Here is a 23,059-nt window from a genome sequence, read left to right on the forward strand (position 1 = left end):
TCCTGCAGTGGCTGCCAATTTATTTAGCTCCTTTGCCCCTCCCAGTTTTATAGCATGAGCATCTCATAGGCTAAAGGGAGCAGATAAATACTCGAGGCATTCAGAATGTCACCAGAAGGTTCCAGTATATTGCTTGTAACTGTCTAGAACTGTTAGCCCCAGTTCCCACATTGTTTTGGATTATCTATACATGGTGGAAAATGAATAATTTTGTTTTCTATATACCTATGTGTTTTTGTTTGAAAAAGGTCCTTAGCATTTATAAGAGATACACTTGCTCTATACAGTATCAAATTTGCAGCCTTGATCTAAGGTGAGGTTTTTTTTAATGCTAAAACTGCCCCAGTACATGGGACTGCTCTCTTTCCTGCCCGTCCTCTGAAGTCTACTGCATTCATGTCGTTAAGCACAGCACATAGCCTTCTCCTGTCCTGCTAACAAAGACAGTACATTTATTTTAAAAATTAAAAAAACAAAATGTCTAAATGCTACATGGTAAATGTAGTCTGAGTCCAGGGCTATGTCTGCTAAAGGTTTTTGTTGCATCCTGCCTGACTCAAAGCAGCTCTGAAAAGCTGAAGGCATGTCCCAGATGTCCAAGTCTGTCATGCCTGTCTCTCCTCTGGGTGACAGATCTCTTACAAGCTGGCCCTGGAGAAATGAGAGAGACACGTTACCAGCTTCTGATGTTTCAGGGCTTTGTTGCTCAAAATTAGTTATGGACTCCAATCTTTGTGTATGGCAGAAGGGATGGATGATATACTATAATATACCTCCTTTTGATGTGTTTCTAGGGGACTAGAACCACTACCTCCGCCTCTTTTCAGTTCTGTTAGATGTGCAAACATCACCCACTTAGAAAAGAATGGAACGTTTTTGCTCTATCTAATGACCCTCCCCTTTGTTTCCTAATGAAAAGAGATTTGGGGCGGAGGGGTGAAATTCCTAGAGGTACTGACAAGTCGCTGCGAGGAAGAGAGCTCAGTATGCCTCCACATGCCCTATAGTGGGGAAGATCACACTAATGGATTGCTAGCTGCAGTGGGTAAGGTACTACTATGATCATGTACTGTCAGAGCTAGGCAGAGTTGGAGTCACAGATGAGGAACAGAGATGAGTCTGTCTGCCATTAAAGCAAGAAGCTAAATGAACAAACTGAAATCCTCACTGGCATGGGCCTCAGTGCAGAACCTCTGATAACTTCTCTTCATAATACAGAAAGTTCTCTTGAATGTCCTCCCAGGGCTCAAAGGCCTTTGCCTCTCCTTCTTCCTGCTCTACAAAGTTCTGCCAGATATACTCAAAGTCTTGAGGCTTCATAATCTTCAGTTTGCATCCAGATGTCTTCAGTTTCTTCAGCGCCGCCTGCATCTCCGGCTCCTCCCACATGAAGAGGCGGCTTACCAGGATGGAGAGGCGCAGGTTCTTGTTTTTCTGCAGTATCTGCGCTATCCGGCCAGCACAGGGCACACACGGGCTGGAGGAGACATACCAGGTGACATTGTAGCGCAGGTTGGGATCGCATGTGGGCAAGATGTTATTGAAGAAAGCATCCTCAACATGGGCGGCTGCATGCTCATCCTCCAGATAACCCCGAAAGGTCCCCGACTCTTTGCCTTGGGTCTCCACGACATAACATAGGAATGTCTTGTTCCTGCCTGAGCTGTATTCCACGTTCCTGAACTGGAATTTGAAAAAGAAGGCTGGGAAGCGCTCCCTATGGAGAGGGGAAGAGCAAGAGTTATGCCTCAGTGTTATAACGTATCCTGTAATAACAGTCAGCCTTTCAAGAGCAACTCTCAGCCAAACGTTAGTCAAGCTTCCCACCCTCCCTGCCACCCTGAGAGTGGAAATAGAAGTACCCTGTGACTTGCCCAAGGCTCCTGACCAGTCAGTAGCAGAATGGAATGGAGAATTAGGGCACTGGACAGGAACTCAAGAAGTCCTGGGTTCAGTTCCTCAGCTCAGCTACAGACTTCCTGTGGGATCTTGGGCACCTCACTTAATCTATTGCGTGCCTTGGTTCTTCACCTGCAAACTAGGGACTATACCTCCTACCTCACCTGGGTGCTGTGAAGATTAAAAATTAATTATTGTGAGGTGCTCAGATAGTCTAGTTGTTCAGGCCATATAATTACATAGATAGGAATAGAACCTTGGAGTTCTGGCGCCCAACCCCATATTGTCTCTGCCTGGCTTCTTTGGGTTACGTTTGCTTCATCCATCCACACCCCAAATCTCTGTATATGGGCTATTAGAGTATTTCAAGACTGCTCGGCATAAGCTGTGACTTTCTTGAAGCTACTTTGGCGTGTTACTTGAATGTCTATTTTTTACTGCTGCAGGAAGCAGGAAAATGACTGCCTTGGGCACGGGTCGGCTAGAGCACTTCAGATCTGAGCTGCACGCCTGCCATTCCAATGTGAAGCCCCTTCACAACTCTGCCAGTGCCCTTTAATGGTAGTCTACAGTACCCTTGGGGTCCAGAACTCTGGTCTATCAACTCTCCTCCAGCTAGATTGACTCTCTTCTGAACAGAGGCAGATGACTGGCTAGTACTAGCATATAAATGCAAGCTTCTGCACACACTGATGTAAGTGTACTTCAGTCCTGGCAGTTATCCTGCTGTTCTAGTTCTGGTCCTCTACCATCAATTGTGCTGTGGTTTTGTTGAATATGGATATATAGGTGTATTTCCCCTGCAGTCATTGTGAACTGTTCCTTCCCCCCCATTTCCAAATGAATTTAATCTCACTGATTTGTCACCTCTGCAATGAATTTGCTTGTGGTCTTTTTCCAGAACAGGATGTTCCCTGGATTTGTTTAGGGGAGTTATACTTAGTTCTCTAAAACGCTGCAGCCCTGGTACTTTTGACACTTACCATTTAAGAGGGGAAGGGTGACAGTCAAGATGTGACTGTGACCTCCTGATTGGGACCCCGTTTTGCTAAGGGCTTACATAATCTAGTCAAATGACAGCCCAAACCCTGAATATTTTATATAAGGCTGCAGTTCAAATACTCTAGTTCACATTTCCCAACAGTGCTGCTCTGTGGGTGTTGGCAACAGTGCAAACTCTGCTTATACTAGCTGCAGGGGATTAGGGCACTGTGTTCTCGAATCTTGCTCAGAGCCAGTCTGTGCAACACAGTGGCTAAAATGGGGGTAGCTGCCAATGAGGTGGCTGTTGCAATTGCTGGTGGTACTGCCTCAGCGTGAAGAAAAATAGTAAGGTAGACAAGGCCTCTCTGTTTTGACTGAGGACCAAACAATTCCTACTGGGTTGAAGATGCTTTGGTGACAGGGCAATCATAGAATATTATAAATATAGTACTGCTGATATCCAGTTTGTACCCACCCAGCACAACCTACCCTCCCCTTGTTTCAAAGGTAGGTTTGCAAAGTCACAAGAAATTATTACATTTTTAAATAAATATGTAACGGATATAATAGTCACCTACACATTCATCCCTGATGTAATTCTGCTGACTTCAGAGGAGTTACAGGAGAGGTGAATTGTCTATCTTTTAATCAGTCATTTAATCTGTGAGGGCCAGATCCAAAAGCTCTTAAAGTCAATGCAAAGACTCCTATTGACTTCAGGGTGCATTAAATCAGGGCCTCCAACCAGACCTTACATAAAATCTCTTCCCTATCATCTACTAGGCTGGCTGGGATTACCTGGAATGTTAAAGCAAATCTGTTTTCCTGGCAATGTGGAATATACGCTAGGTCACTTTATTTCCAATAAAGAAGCCTGTAAACAAACCTAAAGAGACTATCCAAGATTGTTAATGCCTGGCTGAGATCTTGGAAACCCTTGCTCATCATGGGTGCGGAGAGTATTAATTAATGAAAAGGGTTTGGTTTAAGCCCATCTCACTCAGAGTGGTGTGGATATTCCAGCACAAGTATGTCATTTAAACATCTGCAGTGGGAGAACTTAAGTGCTTGTCACAGGACTTGCAGTCCCTGTTCTCAGCAATCAAAAACTGTACCAGGTGTCTCTGACCCCCTATGGCTGTGATATCTATTAGCAAGTGATTCAGCAGGAAAAGAGAAAACCACATGTACAGTAAGATTGCACACGCTTTGGACCTGTGCCTGTGTGTGGTCTGAACTTTAAGCATTTCAGACCTCATAATAAAAAGTAATTTTGATACTTTGCATTTCTATAGCATCATTCATCTGAGGAGGTTACCGCACTTTACAAACAATTTGTTAAGCCTCACAATTCATCTCTGAAGTAGCTAAGTAAAGGGGCCTAATGGTAAAGAAGTGGCTGGTTCTCAGGAGACTTGGGTTCTAGTTCTAGCCATGATACTAAGTTGCTGTGTGACAATGAACAAGTTATTAAACCTCTCTAGGCATCAGTTTCCCCGTGTGTAAAATGAGGATGATCCTATGTATCCATTTTTGAATGAAAGGCATATAAATGTTATGCCCATTTTACAGATGGGGAAAGTGAAAGGCTCTTGCTTCAAGGGCACATAGAACGTCAGTGGCTGAACCAACCACTGGAACCCAGGAGCTATGGTCTCTGGTTAAGTAGGGCCTACACAGAAGCAATGTTTCATGCTCTCTTCACTGGCTCTGTAGCAGCCATTCAGTAACAAACTGTGTGGGGCTCATTGCTGACAACGGTGCAAGGACTCTGTAGTGGACCCATACTGCTCTGTCACGACTGGAGCCTACCACAACCAAGGAAAAGGGGAAGGATTTGCCACTTTATGTCTGTACTCTAGGGATTCTTATTTTCTCCCCAGAGAAATGTAGTGTAAATTAATACATAAGTCTGAATCCCATGAAGTTTACACAGCTGGGCTGAAACTGGCTGTAACATTGAGAAAAGGGTTTTAATGTTCTTAAGTGTAAAGAGCGAATCAGGTCACCAGCCCCATTTCCAAAGCACAGACTTCTTGGGGCTGCGGGCAGCAACATCAAACACTTGGCAAGGATCATAAAATGTCCCTAATCCAAGGTCGACAATTGAAATGCTTGAACTGTACACAGTGTAATTGAGCACACACGTTGGGGCTTTGGAGTTGTAAATTCTCTCATTAGCTGGATAACTGGCGCTGTCTGCTGAAATTTTATAAATAACTAGAAAATCCAAACTGGAGTCACATCCAACAAAGACACAGAGAAAGAGATTCCCATCTGCAGTCCCAGGACTTCCAAATACAATATCTTAACATGGGCACTTCTTAAACATTAGGGTAAATTTGGCTGAATTTTTCAGTTTCTTCTTGAGCATCATCTGTGATCTCACTGTTTTCTCCCTTTGCTTTCCCACTTCTCACCCTTAGGATCCCAGCAGAACAATAATAATCCCAAGTAGACATATCTTCTGCTGGACCTAGTCGGATAGCAAAAGGTAGATCTTTGGGCCCAATCCTCAAATAGCACAGTGATCGGTACCTTGAGTTTTATGGTCTTAGCTCAGTTCCTAGTGGATGCACAGTTCCCCGTCCACATCAGAAGTCACTATAACAGCTGGCACCAATTGTTCCATTTGTTGTCAGTCTCAGTACAGAGGCCAAGGAGTGAAAGACCTTTGGTCTCATGATCTCACCCTGAGAGCTGGTCTCCAGAACAGAGATGAGACCCACTGGTGGAGGGGTGTTGGGGAAACTTTCACCACTCTTGTCCAAAGTTTACCCCTCCTGGGGATAGTAATGGACAGAAGATAGTTCCTAAGAAGAGCAATCCAGCTAGGGTTGCCAACCCTGCAGGATTGGCCTGGAGTCTCCTGGAATCGGCATCCCTCTCCCGGTGACTATCGAAAGCAATCCAGGAGATTTTAGTATGATATTTTAAGAAAATGATATTATGTCATGTGGGGGAGGGGGGGAATCTCCCAGAATGGCTTCAGTCAGAGTTGGCAAACCTAAATCGAACACCTCTAACTGGGCCTCTGTAACAGCCAAGCAATGTCACAGAAATCAAAAAGTGTTGAGGCCACAGGGCCAGATTCTGCCTTGCCACACACCTTGCACAATAAGTTCACCAGTGCAAAATGGGTGGAAGTCAGAATGGTAGCATTGTATGTCCACTCAGCATTCACTTTGTGCAGGTGAATATCATGACACTGGGTGGGATTTTCAGAAACACTTTGCACTGGCCCAACTCTACTTTCATTGAAGATAATGGTATTGACTTGAAAATCCTAGCAAGAGGAAGACAGTAGAGAATTGGGTTCCAAATGTGGTGGCCCGCTATTTTTAAACCATCAAAAATGACAGAAGACTTTTAAAAGAGATTGTGAGAACAGAAAACAAAATTATTCTCGGGTGAAATCCAGAGACAAAACAAGTATTAGAATTTGGGGACGGAACAATTTAATGTAATTATTTTTGTCAGACTATCCATTATAGGCAGCAAAGTGACCAGTCAAAATGACATCTTGTTACTCAACATGTTTGCTCGCTGTGTATCTTTGAATCACATCTGCTGATTTTTTGGACCAAAAGCTTTCTCTCACTTTAGCCCTATGTGGAGGCAACACAGCTAGGGAGGAGAGAGCTGGAGTGTATCCTGCCTTATGCATCATCATCAGAATTGCCAGCTGAGTTCCAATTGTAGAATCTTTCCTAATAGTGATGATGTAACAGGCAGAAGGGCCACAGCTGGATTTTCAGTTCCTGGACTGAAGTCTGTGTTAAAGGCTGCTGGAAAACAATCACATTTTAGTTTATTAATTGAGCACGTAGGCTTGGCAACCTTGGGAGAGAATAAATACAGAGCTCGACCATAACATTTTTATAATGGCATGTTTCTGGTTAAGCCACACTTTAAATTATGTATGGTTACATCTAGACAGTACAGTGACTAGCATATTAGAAATGCTTAGGGATGGTAGATTAGACAGACAGATTTTCCTAGCCACGCCTTTCCCTCATATATTGTTAACATATAATCATTTGTCCATTGATTAATCATCATTCCATGCTTGTATTAGCTGTATGATTTATTGTATTGGGATCTTATAAGGATCCTCTTGTAGGCTGTGCTTTTCAGAAGGGCTCAACACTCAGAACGTGAGCCAGATTTCCCATGGAGCTCATCACCCATTTACACTCCTAAATAAGTGACCAGATTTCTAAAAGACCCCCACATCCAACATGCTGAGCTGTTTGGAAAATCTGGCCCTCAGTATCCCAGTGGGAGCTGCTGAATCAGGGCTTTAATTTGTGCCAGGCTGAGCCCCAGCATCACTAGGCTGGGCAGTTCAGAATCATGCCACCTCTGGGCTTGCTGCATCAGTTATGAATGTAAAAAAATGGCTTGAGTCTCGGCACCTCTTTCATTACAAATTAAGCACTGTGCTGAGTACTTTTGAAAACTGACTGATGATCTGGTAGCTAAATGTGAACTGGGCTCTTTTGACAGTCTGGCCCCAGGGGTGGGTGCTAAGCCCTAGAAATTCTGCCCCCGAGCTCATTTGAAAATCTAGCCTATATGATCCATACCGCAGGCACAACACAGCAGTGGGTATTTTTCAGGGCTGATTCTAGGGTCCCATTACTGGGGGAACAGGAGGGTATTCTGGGTCCCTATTTAAAAAAACAAACCACCTTCCAGTAGTCATGGGGCTCGGTGGATTTTAAAAGTTTAAAAAGTAAAATTTGGCTACTGTGCCAGTATTTTGCTGTGATTTATAATTTATTTAAAGAATGAAGGCTCTCCAATCTGTGGCTGTTTTACTGCTTAACACTGTATAACTTTGTGCATATTTTGACCTTTCTGACAATAATTTGGAGCCCTTGAAGATTGTTTGGGGTGGGTGGGTGTTGGGGGAGCTCTCACCACTGTTATCCAGAATCTACCACTCCTGTGGATACTAATGGACGGAGAATAGTCCCCAAGAAGGGCAATCCAGAGCCTCTGACTGGGCCTCCGTAACAACCGCGCTACTCCGTTAAAGTAAATAGTCTCCTTTGTTTACCCTTCTCTACCCGCACCATTAGCTCTGGGGATGGTATTTTCCCTAACCCAGCAACAGAGGAACTTGCAAACAAGACCCCTTCAATAAATCAATATTTCAGTATTCTTCAAGGGCCCAATTCTTCCACCCTTACACCAAGTACCTTACTTGATGAGTGATCCCACTGAAACCAGTGGGACTACTTGCATGTTTAGTGACTTGTCAGCATTAGCAAGAGATAATTGATAGAATCAGCCCCATAAATGGATTCAGTGAGTTACAAGCTGATTTGGATCCATCCTACACCTAAGCAGTGAAACTGTCTTCACCAAGCAACTTCACCCTAGCTACAAGTTCAGCTGTAGGAAGAATTGCAATGTGCACAATATAAACGAAATTCAAAAAATTCCTTTCCAAACTTGCACTGGCCCCCGATTTCATCCTTATTTCACCAACATTAAAACTTCAGGCAGAGACCTCACCCTGGACAGACTGTGTGAGAAGCTAAGTGAAAATGAGTTATCCTGGCTTTCTTTACTCGCTGCCTCTTTAAAACTAAACTCTGTGCACTGATCTCGCTTACCCTCCCACGATTTCAAAGGGCGGCAGTTTCTCCAGCTCCTTCTTCTTCTTCTCTTCAGACTCCTCTGCATTTTCAGGCTGCTCCTCACCAGTCTGGGTGTCGCTGGGCTTCTCCTGGTTTTCAGCCATCCTCTCGGGTGCTGGTGCACCAGGTTCAGACTGCGAGGAAAGAGAGGGAGCAATTTTTTGAGACCAGTTCAGGGATCAGAGATGGCAGAGAGAGAGAAAAAAGGGAATTGGGAGTTCCAGTCCTAGAAGCAGTTGTCGGGAGCTAAATATGGAACAATGCTGCAGTGACACTGACTGGATGGGGTGGTAGAATGATCCGACAACTCTCAGATATCATCACCCTTCCTCGCTTTTGTGAAGGCCTTTTATCAATCTCTCTCACTCCCCTTTTGCCTTTAAAACAAACTGAGGAATTCACTGTGGGCGGGTTAGGGCATGGCTGGAAAACCCAGGAAGCAGAAGTCACCTGTTTATCCACAAGCAGGACAGAAAACTGGCAGGCTGCAGGACTGGCCACTTCCCTGCCTGCCCTGATTTGCGCACATTCTATCATCCTGCCTTTGACGAACCACGCTTCTACAGTGGGCAGGAAGGAACAGGAAGAGTCCTCGATTTGTTTTATTTAATGATCACCCTGGATAATGGATGGGGCTGAGCCACGCTTCAATGAGGCCCCCGGCAGACATTACAACTGGAGCCCTCCCAAGAACCTGAAAATTACACCCTCTGCAAATCATGCTTCTGTGGAGTGCGCACTGAAAGACAGGGATCCAACAGGGGCGAAATCCTAGTCCCACCAAAGCCAACGGCACAATCCCCACTGATGTCAAAGAGTCCAGAATTTCACCCCAGGTGTATTAAAGTCAGCTGAGTACAGTTACACAGCAAGGAAATATTTGGGGTGTGGGGCTGTGACAAATTACACCAGCTCAGGGATCTGGTCCTTGTTCCCTACATTTCTCTCTCCTTAGACTGTAAACTACTTGGGGCAGGTACCGTTCCTTCTTGGATTCATGGAAATCACTGCAAAAAATTATAAATAATAATTAAAAGACTCTTGCTTCTCAGTTATTCCTTGGTTTGTTTACACTACCTTTGCAGTTGCTGTGGGTGCAAACACTGGATCAGTAATTGTGTCGATTGGAAGGCAGTCTAGAGACTGGAAGTGGGAGCCTATGGTGGGGTTGAGGATCAGGTTGGAGTTTGCATGTGGGGCCAGGAGGTTGTACAGTAGTAAGATCAGGAGTAAGTAGCAGTGGGATTGGGAAGTGAGGTCTAGGACTGACATGTGCAGTGTGTGGAAGGTAGAGTATGGAATTGTTCAGGAGAAGTTCTGAGGTGGTGTTTACTGTATTTTGCCTGAACCAGGTTAGCATGGAATCCAGCTATCCTAAAAAGGCCATGTAGAATAGCATTAGGGGGTCTATAAAGTTTTTATCGATAAAGGTTTGGGATGTTTGTATTGCTCTGCAAAAGTGGGGAACCCAGGGCTTGTTTGGGTTTCTTGTGACCTCTAGAAAGGTTTATTTTTTAGTGTTGAGGATGACATGAAATGTTTCCAAATTTCACAAAAACATCTCATACTGAATTTAAAGGGAAAATGGATGCAAATTCCAGGTGCTTCTAACTTAATGGAGTTTCCTGCCATGCCTCTAGGTTGAAAATAAATAAGAAGCATGTAGCTGCTCTGAATTCACATTTTACTCCTTCAAAACCAATTGGAAATCAAACCTCCAGCATCTTGACTGATGTGCTAAAGGTAGAACCCATGATGACTGAGATTCAGCCAACCAAGTTATTAAATATTAGCTCTGTATTCAAGGAGTAAGTACGGTAAGTTTGGGGAGGATACAATATATTCTTCATACATATCAAAGAGGCTGAATTTCTGTTTTCAGTGCAAAACTTAATTCAGCTTTAACTACAGTGTTGCATTCAGTGCCTCTATAATTTTATAGTGCCCCGCATCATGACGGATTTGGACCATTCACACTTGTTCAGTTGTACAGTTATTTTTTCTTATTGCATATTGTTCGGGTTTTGTCCCTTTACTAACAATGATCTTTCCTTTCTATAGCATCTCAAAGAATCCCAAGGGTCTTCCCACCTTCCCAATGCTGCACCACTGAAATGCAGCTACTTCTGGGGCAGAGAACAGCAACCACCCTGCTGCACCAACACTGTTTGCTGAAACTTGGTGAGTCGTAATTGTTTATTTGATGACTAACACTTCTGGAGTGGATTGTATTGTGACAACAGGACAGTAAGGGATTTGAGAAGTTCTGAGACAGTCTGTCCACGGGATATATATAATTTCTCCTATGCTTTTAAAGCTTGGAATACTTTCCTTGGCTGGCGGGTAGAGTATTGTTTTTCCTTTTGACTGGTAACTATGTTCAAATTCCAGATCCCTTGTCTGGTCATTCTCACCTTTGACATTTTGGGGAGTGATTTTGGGGATGGGAATCCTCAGCTGATGAGTGACTGTTCTTTTCTTTTCTCCTCCCATCCACTAAAAAAAAAAATCCCATCCTCTCTTGTATCCCCTGATCCACTGTCTCTATTTCTGGAAGCTCTCAACAGCTAGATTAATCATGGTGCCACTACTCTTGCAGCCGTTAGCTTTCACTGGCCAAGCCAAACTGCAGAGATCAATGCGAGCTTTCAGCTAATCTCCAGAATGTGCTGCTGAGAGTCTGGTTCCATCCAGCCTTTCCCCAGCTGCTGTGCAGTTCCATCTAGGGCAGTGCACTATGTATTCACAACCCCCACCAGTCTGTGCTTGGGCCAAATATGTAAAAGAATGCCAGAGAGATGCTGTCAGTCTGACATTTGCATTAGAACTGTAGGGGGAAAAGTGTCCATCAGTTTGATCCAGGCTTTTTGACCAACTGATAGCTCCCAAAAAGGGTGTGTGTACGTGTGTATGGGTACATGCCTAGTGACTGCACATAGTAATGTCGTGCACTGCACAGCAATTTATTTTTCCTTCAGCTAGTCAAGAGAGGGAGACTTGGGCCTGGGTCCAGCAGAGATGCCATATGTGCAGTTATTGTCATTACAGTCTGGGGTAACAGGGAACACTGCAGGTCAAGGAGGAGGCACACAGGCAGAGCTGTGGGGAGTAGAGGCCAGGACAGGGAATGGTTGCTGGAAGGTTGTAAGATGGGACACTAAAGTGACATCCAGTTCTGGATAGCAACTAGAGATTTGATCCTTTTGGCTTTTGTGGGTTTTGTCTCAGACTTTTAGAGCTTTGCCATTAACTTCAATGGGAGCAAGATCAGTCCCTTAAATTCATCTGTGACAAACAAAATTCTTTATCTTTTTTTCCCATGTATTCAGATCTCATGTGGGGAAAAAATAATAAAACACACCCAAACCCTTTGACTTTTCTCCCATTCAGATCCTTTGTCAGTAGCCTTCTAATCATAAACATTTATTTTCTGAGGTTAAAATGTGTGCACTTGGCTTTTATCCTGTGGTGAGCACACAGGGGGCATCAGCTACCCATGCTGAAGCCTCCATTCCAGAGGGATCCTCGCAAAGGGTCAATTAACCTACCCGTGAGCAGAGGGTTATCCATTTGCATTATTAGGAGTCAGGTGCTAAGGTGCCGTGTTTGCAAGAATTGCAAGAGAGCAAAGGAGCCATATGTCAGATCAGACCATTGGTCCATAACTCCTGTATCCTATCTCTGGCAGTGGCCAACATCTGATGTTTAAGAGGTAAACAGCTTCCCCCTCCACACACATAATGCAGCTGGCCAGTTGTGCAATGCTATACAACTTCCTTCCTGACTCCAAACCAGGGATCAGCTTATGCCCTGAAGCATGAGATTTGGTTGCTAAAATTTTAGTTGCATAATTACAAATCTATTTTTAATCTGATCATAACATTATCCAGCATTTTGAAGTGGGATTCAGGAGTCTGGGAATGCAGTAGAAGATACCTGGGTGCAAAGAGGAATCTTGCTAGAGAGTTCATTGTATTCCTAGGCCAGAGAACATTTTTTGGCCAGATCCAAGAGTGAAATAAGACACTGGCTGTATTAGTCATAGCTGGGACATGCTCTTTATTCCAAGGTGACAGCTGATGGCAGTAACAAAACATCTCCCTGGATACATTGTTTGGCAGTCATCCTCCTCCTATTTTTCCAGCTGTAACTACCGTTACTCGATAAATAAATAACCCCCCCACTGACAGTGATGTGCAGAGATAGCTTTTCTTCTCTCAGCCGCCTTGGCCCATCAGCTGCTGTTCCCTCCCCTCTGTGGGACCATGTCTCATATTGCAAAGATTTCTGTGGGGTCCTTGTCATAGATATAGTCGAAAGGTAGGGACAGGTAGAGAGATTTGGGGGAAAGAGAACAGAGTGTTTCCCCCATAAAACCTTTTAGCTTTGTGCAAGAAGCTGGCCCCAGTGCATTTCTTTGTCTCCATACCAGACAACTGGTGTTAATTGTCTCCCTGGTTGACAATCACAGGAGAGAAGCCAAGATTTGAATCTAATCTTATCTATTGTCATTTTGATATCGTGCCTATCACCATGTTATCTAGGCATTATATAAAAATGATAGATAGAAAATAGATAGATAGATAGATGATAGCAGAGAGCTTGCACTGGTGTTGTTAATGCTGTACTTGTTGGACCATGTTCTGCTGTCAAGTAGGAAGATGGAACTCCCTGTAGTTTCAAAGAATGTTGCACCCATGTAGCTGAGAGCAGAATTTGATCCTTTCTACAGATGCATAGATAAGAGTACTTCAATCTCCAGGGATGTCTATTCCATTGCAGGCTTGGAAGGATTAATTTTTGATTGGTTAACACCAATTTCACTATATACACACAAACCAATTAAAAAATTGTCATCAATAATCATTGAAATTTACAGATCAACAGAGTAAGAAAAATGCTGCTTGAGATCTTATTAGTTTAAGGATATTTGTAAGTTTTGACATGTGACGGTGACAATTTGTGTCCGACCTTCCCTCCCCATTTTCTGACTCCCCCAATAATTTCCCACAACTGTGAAAATTGAAATTCATAAATATTTAAAAAATGCTTAAAACCCAGACATTTGTGCAGCTGTGAAAATGTAAATTGATAAAAACTGAAAAAAAATGCTTCGAAATAAACATTGATATTATCCCATTAGAATTATAAAACAATAAAATAAATGTTGGGCCAAGCCTATATATAGGTTTTATATCGCAATCATCACGGTGTACATGAGCATCGTCCAGCAGGGCACTGAACAGTGCCACTACCATTTCTCATCTTCTTTTGTCCTCTCCCCAGGGGAAGAAGTGTGTGCAATGGGTGGAGAATTTTTTTATATATATAAAATACACACACACACACACACACACGTGTTACTCTGTGTTTAGAGAAGTCAAGGTCAAAGAAGTGCTCCTTGCACTTGGAGGAGAAGCTGATGGGGTTTGTCTTGGTCCTTAGTTTCTATGCTTATGTCAATATAACTTATGTCGCTCACGGCTGTGAAAAAGCCAACCCCCCAAGTGACACCAGCCTAAGAGCTGTCCAGACCAGTGCTATGTCAGTGGAAGACGCTGTCTCGCTGATACAGCTTCTACCTTTCATGGAGGTGAAGTAATTATGCCGATGGGAGAGCTCTCTCCCAACAGCGTAGACCGTCTTCACCAGACTAGCCCTCAGTCTTGGGTTGCTCCCTCTAGTGGGCCAGCTGCCTCTCATGTGCTCCCTCCTGGCCTAGGGTCCTTCTACAAACATTCTGCCTCAGTTTTCCCTCTTAGACTGTTCAAGAAACTGAAAACCACTTTTGTCCATTCCCATCCCTTCTTGGGTTGTGCTTTATTAAATTAGCAAACATTAAAATAAAGTTTCAAAGTCCATCCAAAAAGTCCATACAAACAAAAGTTTCTTATGATTCCATGATTCTTCTTCCTAGGCCTTCCTGCCTGGTGTCTTTCCTGCTATGGCAGGCCACTTCCAGGCCCTTCCTGGCTGGTGTCTCAGTTCTGACACTCACGCCTAGCAATCTCTAATCCCTGAGTATTTCCCCCTTCATTGCAGCTTTTTGCTACTCTTTATAGGACAATCACCCAGTTGTGGCTCACTCTGTAATCAGGGATGACTAGCTCCAGCCCTCCAGTCCTTCAAGACCGAGCCACCTGGTTACAGTCCTCGAGAAAGCTCTTTCTTCTGCCCTGCAAGCGTTACCCTCATGTCAGAGTTCCGAAGTGTCATGTAATACCTTTCACCAGTGGAAAGGAGGGATGGATCAAGGTGAGGAAACAAAGTACAGGGCCAAATTTTCAAAAATAGCCACTGATTTCAGGTACCTTGATTGTAAATGCTCATTTCACCATGGCCCTGGCTTTCAGAGGTGCTGAGCACCTGCAGCTCCTACTCACTTTAGTTGGCGTCGTGGGAACTCAGTACTTCTGAAAATCAGGCTCAAGATGGGCACCCAAAAACAGAGGTGCCCAAAATTAGATGGCCCTTTGGAAATTTTGGGCCATAGTGAATTAAAGACGTAGAAACCCATACCAGTGTCTCCCAGGGAGGAAAAGACAGTCCCTGCTGTATCTGAGGTGTGGTCTCCTCCATAAGCATCTCACAGCCAGCCATCTGGCCCCATCCTATTGGCATATCACCTCTTTCCCTCCCTGTGGAAGGCGAGATTATCATATCAGTTTGAGCAGGGGCTGAGCAGTTTCATTTGCTCTCTGTGTGCTAACTCCATAGAACATCTGCTCCCGGAGGTTTTGCCCCGAAGGAACTGACTTGCTAGATTATAGTAAAGCTATGAAAAAAAATAGTCACCAAGAAACCCAATGTTGATCTCAATGCAGGATTCACTGAATGGAATTCTCTGGCCTGTGTTATGCAGGAGGTCAGACTACATCAGTGGCTCTCAACCTTTCCAGACTACTGTACCCCCTTTTAGGACTCTGATTTGCCTTGTGTACCCCTAAGTTTCACCTCACTTAAAAACTACTTGCTTGCAAAATCAGACAAAAAAATACAAAAGTGCCACAGCCATTATTACGGAAAAATTGCTGGCTTCTTCATTTTTACCATATAATTATAAAACAAATCAGGTTGAATACAAATATTGTACTCCTGTTTCAATGTATAGTATATACAGCAGTATAAACAAGTAATTGTCTGTGTGAAATTTTAGTTTGTACTAACTTTGCTAGTGCTTTTTATGTAGCCTGTTGTAAAGCTAGGCAAATATCTAGATGAGTTGATGTACCCCCTGGAAGACTTCTGCGTATCCCTAGTTGAGAACCACTGGACTAGATGATCAGAATAGGCCCTTCTGACTTGAAAATCGAGAACTGTATCGAGTCCATCCACTGTTAGCTTGCACTGGTGTTGTTAATGCTGTACTTGTTGGACCATGTTCTGCTCTCAGGTAGGAGGATGCAACCTGTGCACTGAGGAGCTTTTTTCCATGAGGTTCAGTGGGTTCCTTGGAGCCTTTCATAGAACTAGTGCCTAATGCCGTTTCCCCTTCCATCTGAGTTCCGTGTGAAAGCCGCAGGCTCTAGCCAGGGTCTCTGGAACCTTTCCCAGCCCTTTTGCAAACCCAGAACCACCAACAATGGATTTCTTTTTGGAAACAAAAAGTCTTGGTTTTATTAAAAGCAAATACAATGTCTCTACATCTGCTGTTCAAACTACACTACCCCAAATAACGCCCTTCATCCCTACAATCAGCTGCCAGTAAAAGATCCATTAAAGAGTTACATACATTGTTTTTATTTCATAAAAAAATAGTCAATCCTCTCTCTAAACAGGGCATATCTAATGCAGAAGGAAGGATCAGAATGGGGGAGGTTGGAATGGAGCTTCCTCTCATAGGGTTGCCAACCCTCCAGGATTGTTCTGGTTTCTCCAGGAATTAAAGATAAATCTTCAGTTAAAGATTATGTCATGTGATGAAACCTCCAGGAATACATCCTACCAAAACTGGCAACCCTGTGCTCTACAGGTGCGTCTACACTGCAATTAGACCCCCACGGCTGGCCCGTGCCTGCTGACTCGGGCTCACAGGGCTTAGGCTAAGGGGCTATTTAATGGCAGTGTGGTTCATTCCCCCTTCCCACCTCGCTGGGTCCTAGACCCCAGGCTCTAGCCCATGCCCAAATGTCTACACCACAGTTAAGCAGCCCCTTAGCCTGAGCCTTGCGAGGCTGAGTCAGCTGGCACAGGCCAGCTAGGGGTGTCAAATTGCAGTGTAGACACCCTCTGAGACGCATGGATTACTGTGTATCATTGCTCTGGAATATTAAGCACATTGTCATCTTCCCTGCCTATTTTGCCCCTTTAAAAAACAAAGCAACTCCTTATCCCCCTCCCTCCCTTCCTTAGGTTAAAACTAGTATAGGCTATGTCTATAATTCACCATAATGTGTGAAAGGAGACAGTGTGGCAGCATTCAGGAAAACATTCTTATTCAGGAAACTTGTTAAGTACCTTCTTAGCTTTAAGCACATGCTGATGTCCCATTGAAGTCCTGAATCAGGGCCAGAAGCCTGAACATTTTGAATTTCTTATCTTCTGGGAGGAAGGATTGTCCAGTGGTTAGAGCATTGGCCCAGGAGTTGAGAATTGTCTTTGCTCTGCTTTTTGACCTTGGGCACATCACTTTGGCCTAGTATTGTTATCCTGGCAAATTCTTGTAGTATAGATGCTGTTTATACTTGCAAAGGAGTGCTTTTGTTGCTATAGCTTGATTCCCAAAGCAAAAAACTTCAATCAGCAAAAGCTTTTTGGTTGGGATAACTACATCCACATTAGGGCTTTTGCCAATATAGAAATGGTGTTTAAAAAAAGAAAAATCACACCCCTAACTCACATTGCTTTACCATCAAAACTTTCTAGTGTAAATCTGGCCTAAGTCTCTCTGTGCCTCAGTTTCCTTGTCTGTACAATAGGGATAATAGCATTGTCCTACTTCACAGGGAGTTTATGAGCATAAAAAGTGCGAGGGGCTCACATGCTGTGGTAATGGGGGTCTGGTAAGCACTTTAGACAGTGGATTTGTCCAGGACCTTTTTGGTTAGTCTGTGGAGGCACAACCTCCTCAGCATTACGGGCCCTGGACTGCAAGCACTCTCTCACGTGAGCAGTCCTTATGGGCCTATTTGTTCCATAAATTAGGCCCCGCTTCCACTAACCTGGAAAATGCCAAAGTGGTATTGGGTAAAGTGATATTGCCTGGGATTTTAAATGAGTCAAGCTAGGGTGATCAGACAGCAAGTATGAAAAATTGGGATGGGGATGGGGGTGGGGGGAGGTGTAAAAGGAGCCTATATAAGAAAAAGACCCAAAAATCAGGACTGTCCCTATAAAATCGGGACATCTGGTGACCCTAAGTTAGGTGCCCAATTCCCACTGAATTTCAGTGGGATTTAGGCATCTAACTCCCTTGTGCACCTTTGAAAATCCCAGCTGTTGTCCGGTAGTTTAAAGCACAACATTTAGAGGGGTTGGTTTGAAGGTTTTACAAAGCATATTATAAATGTTTCAGTACATGTTTTGTGGGATGTTTTATTTCAGTGAATGCAGAGGGGGGAGGGTTTGTGGGGAGGGTATTTTGGAGGTGGAACATATAAACATTTCCCTTCAGTATAGTTATTTGCACTCCAGTCATTGCAGCATTGTACAGGGGCATGAAAACCAAGAAGCACAAATAGACTAAAAGCAGAAAATGAACCTGACCATTTTCATTTTACAGGCAGAGAGAATGGCAATTAATGAGCAAGCAGGCTAGATGGTGAGAAGTTAATGGCTAATGGTAAAAAGTCCAAACTGAGTCTTATGCAAAAATTAAACAGCAGAAATGGCAAAAAGCCATTACGTTTGTAAAAATTGTCCTGTTTTAATCATCTCAGGTGTTTTTCGTCACACAAGTGAGAATTTTTTTTAATGTATGCGAGCAAATTCTGATCTCAGTTGCACTGATATAAATCCAGAATAACTCCATTGTCTTCAGTGGAGTGACTCTGAATTTATAGTGGCATAACAGAGCAGAAATTGGCCTATGAGATTTAAGCTGTTAGTGTCCCTTTAAGGCCACCATAGAGCTGTAACCCCCAAACCCCAGCACTGTTGAAGAAAAAGAGAGGCAGGGGTTCTCAGGTTAAAGGTATATGGTAGCCTTAAAGGGACATCCCATTGCATTGTGCAAACTTTTCCCTATCTGCCCTATGCAAATAAGATGTATGTTCAGGTGCCCATCTTAATAAAATTAACCACCTCCAGGCTGTCAGCTCTTGGTTCACCACATCACATCAGGATGGGTTGGTGTCATAGAATGACCTTATTTCACCAGCTCCTCTTTTTGTCTTAGTCACTCTTTCCTTTTTCCTCCTCAGGATTGTCCCTCCAGATGCAGAAGGTGAGAGAAGAAGCCAAGGTCAGCCAGGCCAGGTAAGGCACCATTAGCATTGTCGCCGTCTTGTTAATGGGGTACCAAGAGTACATGGTGCCAAGCACCAGGCCATATAGGCACATGATGTCCACCAGAGCCTGAAGAAAAGAGAGGGAAATGATTGAGGCATCTACTGCTGGGATCATATTCTCCCTATGCATTGTAAGAGTAACTTATCGAAGGCAATCCAGTGAGAGTAGGGCTGTTAATGCTCTCCTGTTGACAGTGTATTTCATAGCCTGATAAGACATCCATGAATAGCATGGCCCCCTTGAAGTTCATGGCCCTGCTTCTGGTTGGACCACGGTGTGACACTCAACGAGGCTTATCTCTCGCCATAAATTCTTAACAGAAAGATGCAGCAGCCAGAACACTGGCTCCCTAACTGCCCTGCTTTTTGGGTCAGGAATGCGAGGGACTGATAACACTGGTTAGAATCAAGTGTGGTGTGAACAGACGCTGAGCTCTGCTAAGACGCCTTTACTATTGACACAGGGTACAGCACTACCTGTTGCTGGCTGTGGACCCTCCGAAAGGCGCCAAACCGGTGGTGCAGAGACACAGACAACACAAGACAAATATGCACAGACACATTACCAGTTTTAGCTTATGAGCGCCAAAGAATAGGGGAGTCCAAGCCCAGTTCAAGGCAAGCTGAGCCCCATAGAGGCCCAGCGGGATGACGGCTTTGCTGTTGAAGCCCCCTAAGTCATTCCACACCAAGTATGAAGCGTAACTGTGAAGAGGAGAATCACAATTAACATTTTGCTGTCCCACCTGGCTTCTCTCCAAGATGCTGTGGGATCAGGCACTATTCTACCAGGTGGCACCGGTTTTTGCTCCACAATGGGACCCTGATCTTATCTCATTGTGAGCCTCAGTGCAAAATAAACCCAGTGTAGACAAAGTCCCTGGCAAAAAAAAAAGTTCCAGGTGGAGCTGATGAACTCAGCTTAGTACCCAGTGGGATGTTATGTTCGTCTTCTGAAAATAAACGTCCCCTTCCTGCCCACTTTGTCCATAAGAAGAAAAGCTCCAAACTGAGCAGTGGAGAAGAGTGAAGTGACGTCTCCCCTAGAGATAAAGACCCACAGAAGCAGAGAAGGGGTGGTACTCGGAACCTTACCCCATGCCTGTGTACAGGGTAGTCCACATTATGGGGAACATTTTGTTGGGTGGATGCCAAGAGGGTTTCTTCAGGCTTTCGAACCAAGTAGGCACTTCCTTCCATGTCAAGAACCAGCCAAGAAATCCCCCGATATGAGGCAAGGCAGAGAACCCAACAGCATGAGCCCACATCCTTCCTTATTGGATTGAACTGGACTTTGGGTCGTTGGTCCTGACCTTTTGTGGCTAAAAAGCAATAAGTGAGCATCATTTCCAAAGTCATTGGTTATATCCATATTGACCAAGACCTTCCAGGTCTTTGCCTTACTCTAATTGCCTGGAGGTCTTTTTGGCAAAGTGGCTACCCCCCATCCCCACTCGCTGTCATTGCATTGGCTGCTGCAATTTCATTATTCACCTAACGTGGCTGCATTGAAACCATCCTTAGAAGACGAGACTGAAGTCACTTTTCTCAGTGCTTGTCCAAATGTCACAGCTCACAGCGCGTGCAACCTCTCCTACATGTATGCTGCTAGACCTCTCAATGCAACTATTATCTCTCTGCTCCATGCTCCTCTCAGTGGGGAAAAACAGGCAGTTTGTCGTGGGACCCCCATTTTCTTCTCTCTTCAGCTTATCTCGCACCATATATTTATATTTTAAATAAACATCTGTAGTGAGCATTTTTTCATCGCAATATTTCAAAGTGCCTTACTAACATTATTTAATCCTTCCTGCACTCTTGGAAAGCAGAAAGGGGTAAACCGAGGCACAGAGGGGTTTATTGACTTGTCTAGATCAGTGATTCCATTCCAGATCCAGGCACAGAACCAAGGAATGCCGAGTCTCAATCCCCTGTCCTAGGCATTACATACTCCCTCCCTTTTTAAAGACAGTCGCACAGTCTTTAAATGACTATGGGCAAGTTGTATCAGGGATGAGTGGCCTCCAGTCCTCAACATGCTTCTTACCTTCTGGGGCAGATTGAGATGTGCCCGTCTAGCCTCTCAGTGGACCAACCCTTTCTTTTTAGATCCATTCATAACTTTAAACCCAGTCTCATTAATCTGCGGGAACATGTGGGCTGTTCTTCCTGACAGTAAAAGATCATACTGATCACGCTCGGCATCACTGTGGGAGTCTGAGCAAAAGACTTCGAAAAGGTGATTGTCTTTGGCAATGTAAGGGGCAGGGGGAGAGGTTCAGAATACATCTTTCAGGAAAAAAAGTCCCTGGGCAGGGGTGCTGGAACAGTTTCTATCGTGGGGGTGCTGATAATGGAAACCATGTATTTGGTGTTTGTTATTAGTACTTCAAGGCAGGGGGTGTGGCAGCACCCCTTGCACCCGTAGTTGCAGCACCACTGTCCCTGGGAATCCATCTATTCTGTTACTTTGCACTTTTCGGGGGACATAGATCAGGAGAAAAGAACTAACCTGAATAGTCTTCTGTGTTTTGGATTTTGATCCAGAATTAATGCTGACAGCCCATACTAATTATTACTATTAGGCAAGAAAAGGTCACCTTTAGAAACCTAGAGCCAGCAAACCAGCCTTGCTCTGAGCAAAACAAGAAGAGTCAATCCTAATTTAAAATTATATAAGGGCACAGGCTGCATTTCAGTTTCTGCTCAGCAGAGCAAATTGTTACTGCCAGGGTTTGCAAAACAAACAAACAAACAGATGCTGGAAATGCTAGGCTACTTTGTTACAGATTGCTGAAGTAACTAAGGGGTGAAACAGACACTTCATTGTCATAGCATTCTAATTTGGAACATAGCAACTGATACTGACAAGGCTAAATCTATAGGAACAGCAGCCTTCACTCACCTTCTCCCAGTTGATTTCCCCGCTTCACCAGGAAAACCCAAGAAGCAAACAGATTTCTGAGGCCAGCCTCTGGCTCTGTTCCTGCTTCTACACAGTAAAGAAATTGTCATCTGAGTTACCTTGAAGTAGCAGAGAAAGGGACGTGTTTGTGGAGCCTGTAGTCTAGAAGAATTACTGAAGATCCCTTTAGTGGTGTTTGTGTAACTGTCTGCAGAGGGCGGATCCAACCTGTCTAATTCACACATTCACGCAGTATGTGAGACTCTACATCTCTGCTTTATGCGTGGAGGGAATCCCTCTGTGAGTCAGTGTGTGTGTGTGTGTGTGTGTGTGTGTGAGAGAGAGAGAGAGGGAGAGAATGTGTGTTCTGTTTGTGTATGTGGTGTGAATGCATTGTGTATAAGAGACCATGTGTTGAGTATTTGAATGTGTGTGAATGGTGTATATATAAGTGTCTGTACGTGTACGAGTGTGTATGTGTATATGAGTGTTATGTGAAGAACTTGTGTGTAGGTGAGAATGTGTCCTGCATGTGGGGTTGTGTAATTGTGTGCTAGTGCATTAATGACAGCGACAGATGGCCTGATCCTCATCTGATGTAAATTGGAGTAACTCTATGGATATCAATAGAGGTATGCTGATTTACACTAGTTCAGAAGCTGGCCCAGTGCAAATACGTCTTCTCTGTGTGCAACAGTGTATGAGTGAGAAAGAGAACATGCTCTCTCTGTGTGAATGGGTGTCTGCAATTTTGATCATCCATGTGGTGCATATCAGAACATTTATTAACCAGAAGCTCTCTATGATCTCCCGTTCACTTCCCTCTTAGCCAAAATTGGCAAAAGCCTCTTGAATCTAAAGTAAAGACATTACAAATGCATGTTAAATGGCAGACGGACGGCAGGACAGACCTAGAAATCAATTTCCATTAAGAGGCTGTCTACAAGGGATGGAGAATTAAACACTAATTCACTTTTGCTATGGGTCATTACCTGAATTTCATGGTCTGAAGCAAGGCTGATGTCCCTTGGGGGAGTGTAATATTTCCATTATAACACAGACCCAGTCAGATCCTTTAATTTTATTGCGCTCAGAAAGAGCAGAAAAAAATTACTGTTTTGTGAAGAGTGGGGAGAAACCCAGATTCTTAGAGTACGTCTACACTGCAATAA

General features: G+C 44.0%; 2 protein-coding genes across 2 annotated transcripts; both read right to left on the minus strand.

The window, feature by feature from the left end:
- Positions 1–317: 317 nt before the first annotated feature.
- Positions 318–8,822, minus strand: APOBEC2 (apolipoprotein B mRNA editing enzyme catalytic subunit 2). The gene is made up of 2 exons (XM_032768496.2): positions 8,511–8,822; positions 318–1,717 (listed from the first exon to the last, which is right to left on the minus strand). Exons 1-2 carry the CDS (start codon positions 8,636–8,638, stop codon positions 1,180–1,182), a joined length of 666 nt encoding a protein of 221 aa, XP_032624387.1. The 5' UTR covers positions 8,639–8,822; the 3' UTR covers positions 318–1,179.
- Positions 8,823–16,121: 7,299 nt separating this feature from the next.
- Positions 16,122–22,144, minus strand: TSPO2 (translocator protein 2). Its single transcript, XM_032768566.2, has 4 exons — positions 21,888–22,144; positions 20,078–20,304; positions 19,549–19,687; positions 16,122–19,049 (listed from the first exon to the last, which is right to left on the minus strand). The coding sequence occupies exons 2-4, from the start codon at positions 20,248–20,250 to the stop codon at positions 18,867–18,869; spliced, it is 495 nt and encodes a 164-aa protein (XP_032624457.1). The 5' UTR covers positions 20,251–20,304; positions 21,888–22,144; the 3' UTR covers positions 16,122–18,866.
- Between the last annotated feature and the right edge of the window lie 915 nt (positions 22,145–23,059).

This window comes from Chelonoidis abingdonii, chromosome 4 (genome assembly GCF_003597395.2).
Source record: "Chelonoidis abingdonii isolate Lonesome George chromosome 4, CheloAbing_2.0, whole genome shotgun sequence".
Classification (NCBI taxonomy): Eukaryota; Metazoa; Chordata; order Testudines; family Testudinidae; genus Chelonoidis; species Chelonoidis abingdonii.

Bases quoted from the DNA above. Each gene is read 5' to 3' on its own strand.
- APOBEC2 (XM_032768496.2), bottom strand. From the start codon at position 8,638: ATGGCTGAAAACCAGGAGAAGCCCAGCGACACCCAGACTGGTGAGGAG. The intron at 1,718-8,510 runs GTAAGCGAGATC...CCCTCTCCATAG, and splicing joins CCCTTTGAAATCGTGGGAGG to GGAGCGCTTCCCAGCCTTCT.
- TSPO2 (XM_032768566.2), bottom strand. From the start codon at position 20,250: ATGTGGGCTCATGCTGTTGGGTTCTCTGCCTTGCCTCATATCGGGGGA. The intron at 19,688-20,077 runs GTAAGGTTCCGA...TCCTCTTCACAG, and splicing joins ACCCTGTACACAGGCATGGG to TTACGCTTCATACTTGGTGT. The intron at 19,050-19,548 runs GTAATGTGTCTG...TCTTTTCTTCAG, and splicing joins GCGCTCATAAGCTAAAACTG to GCTCTGGTGGACATCATGTG.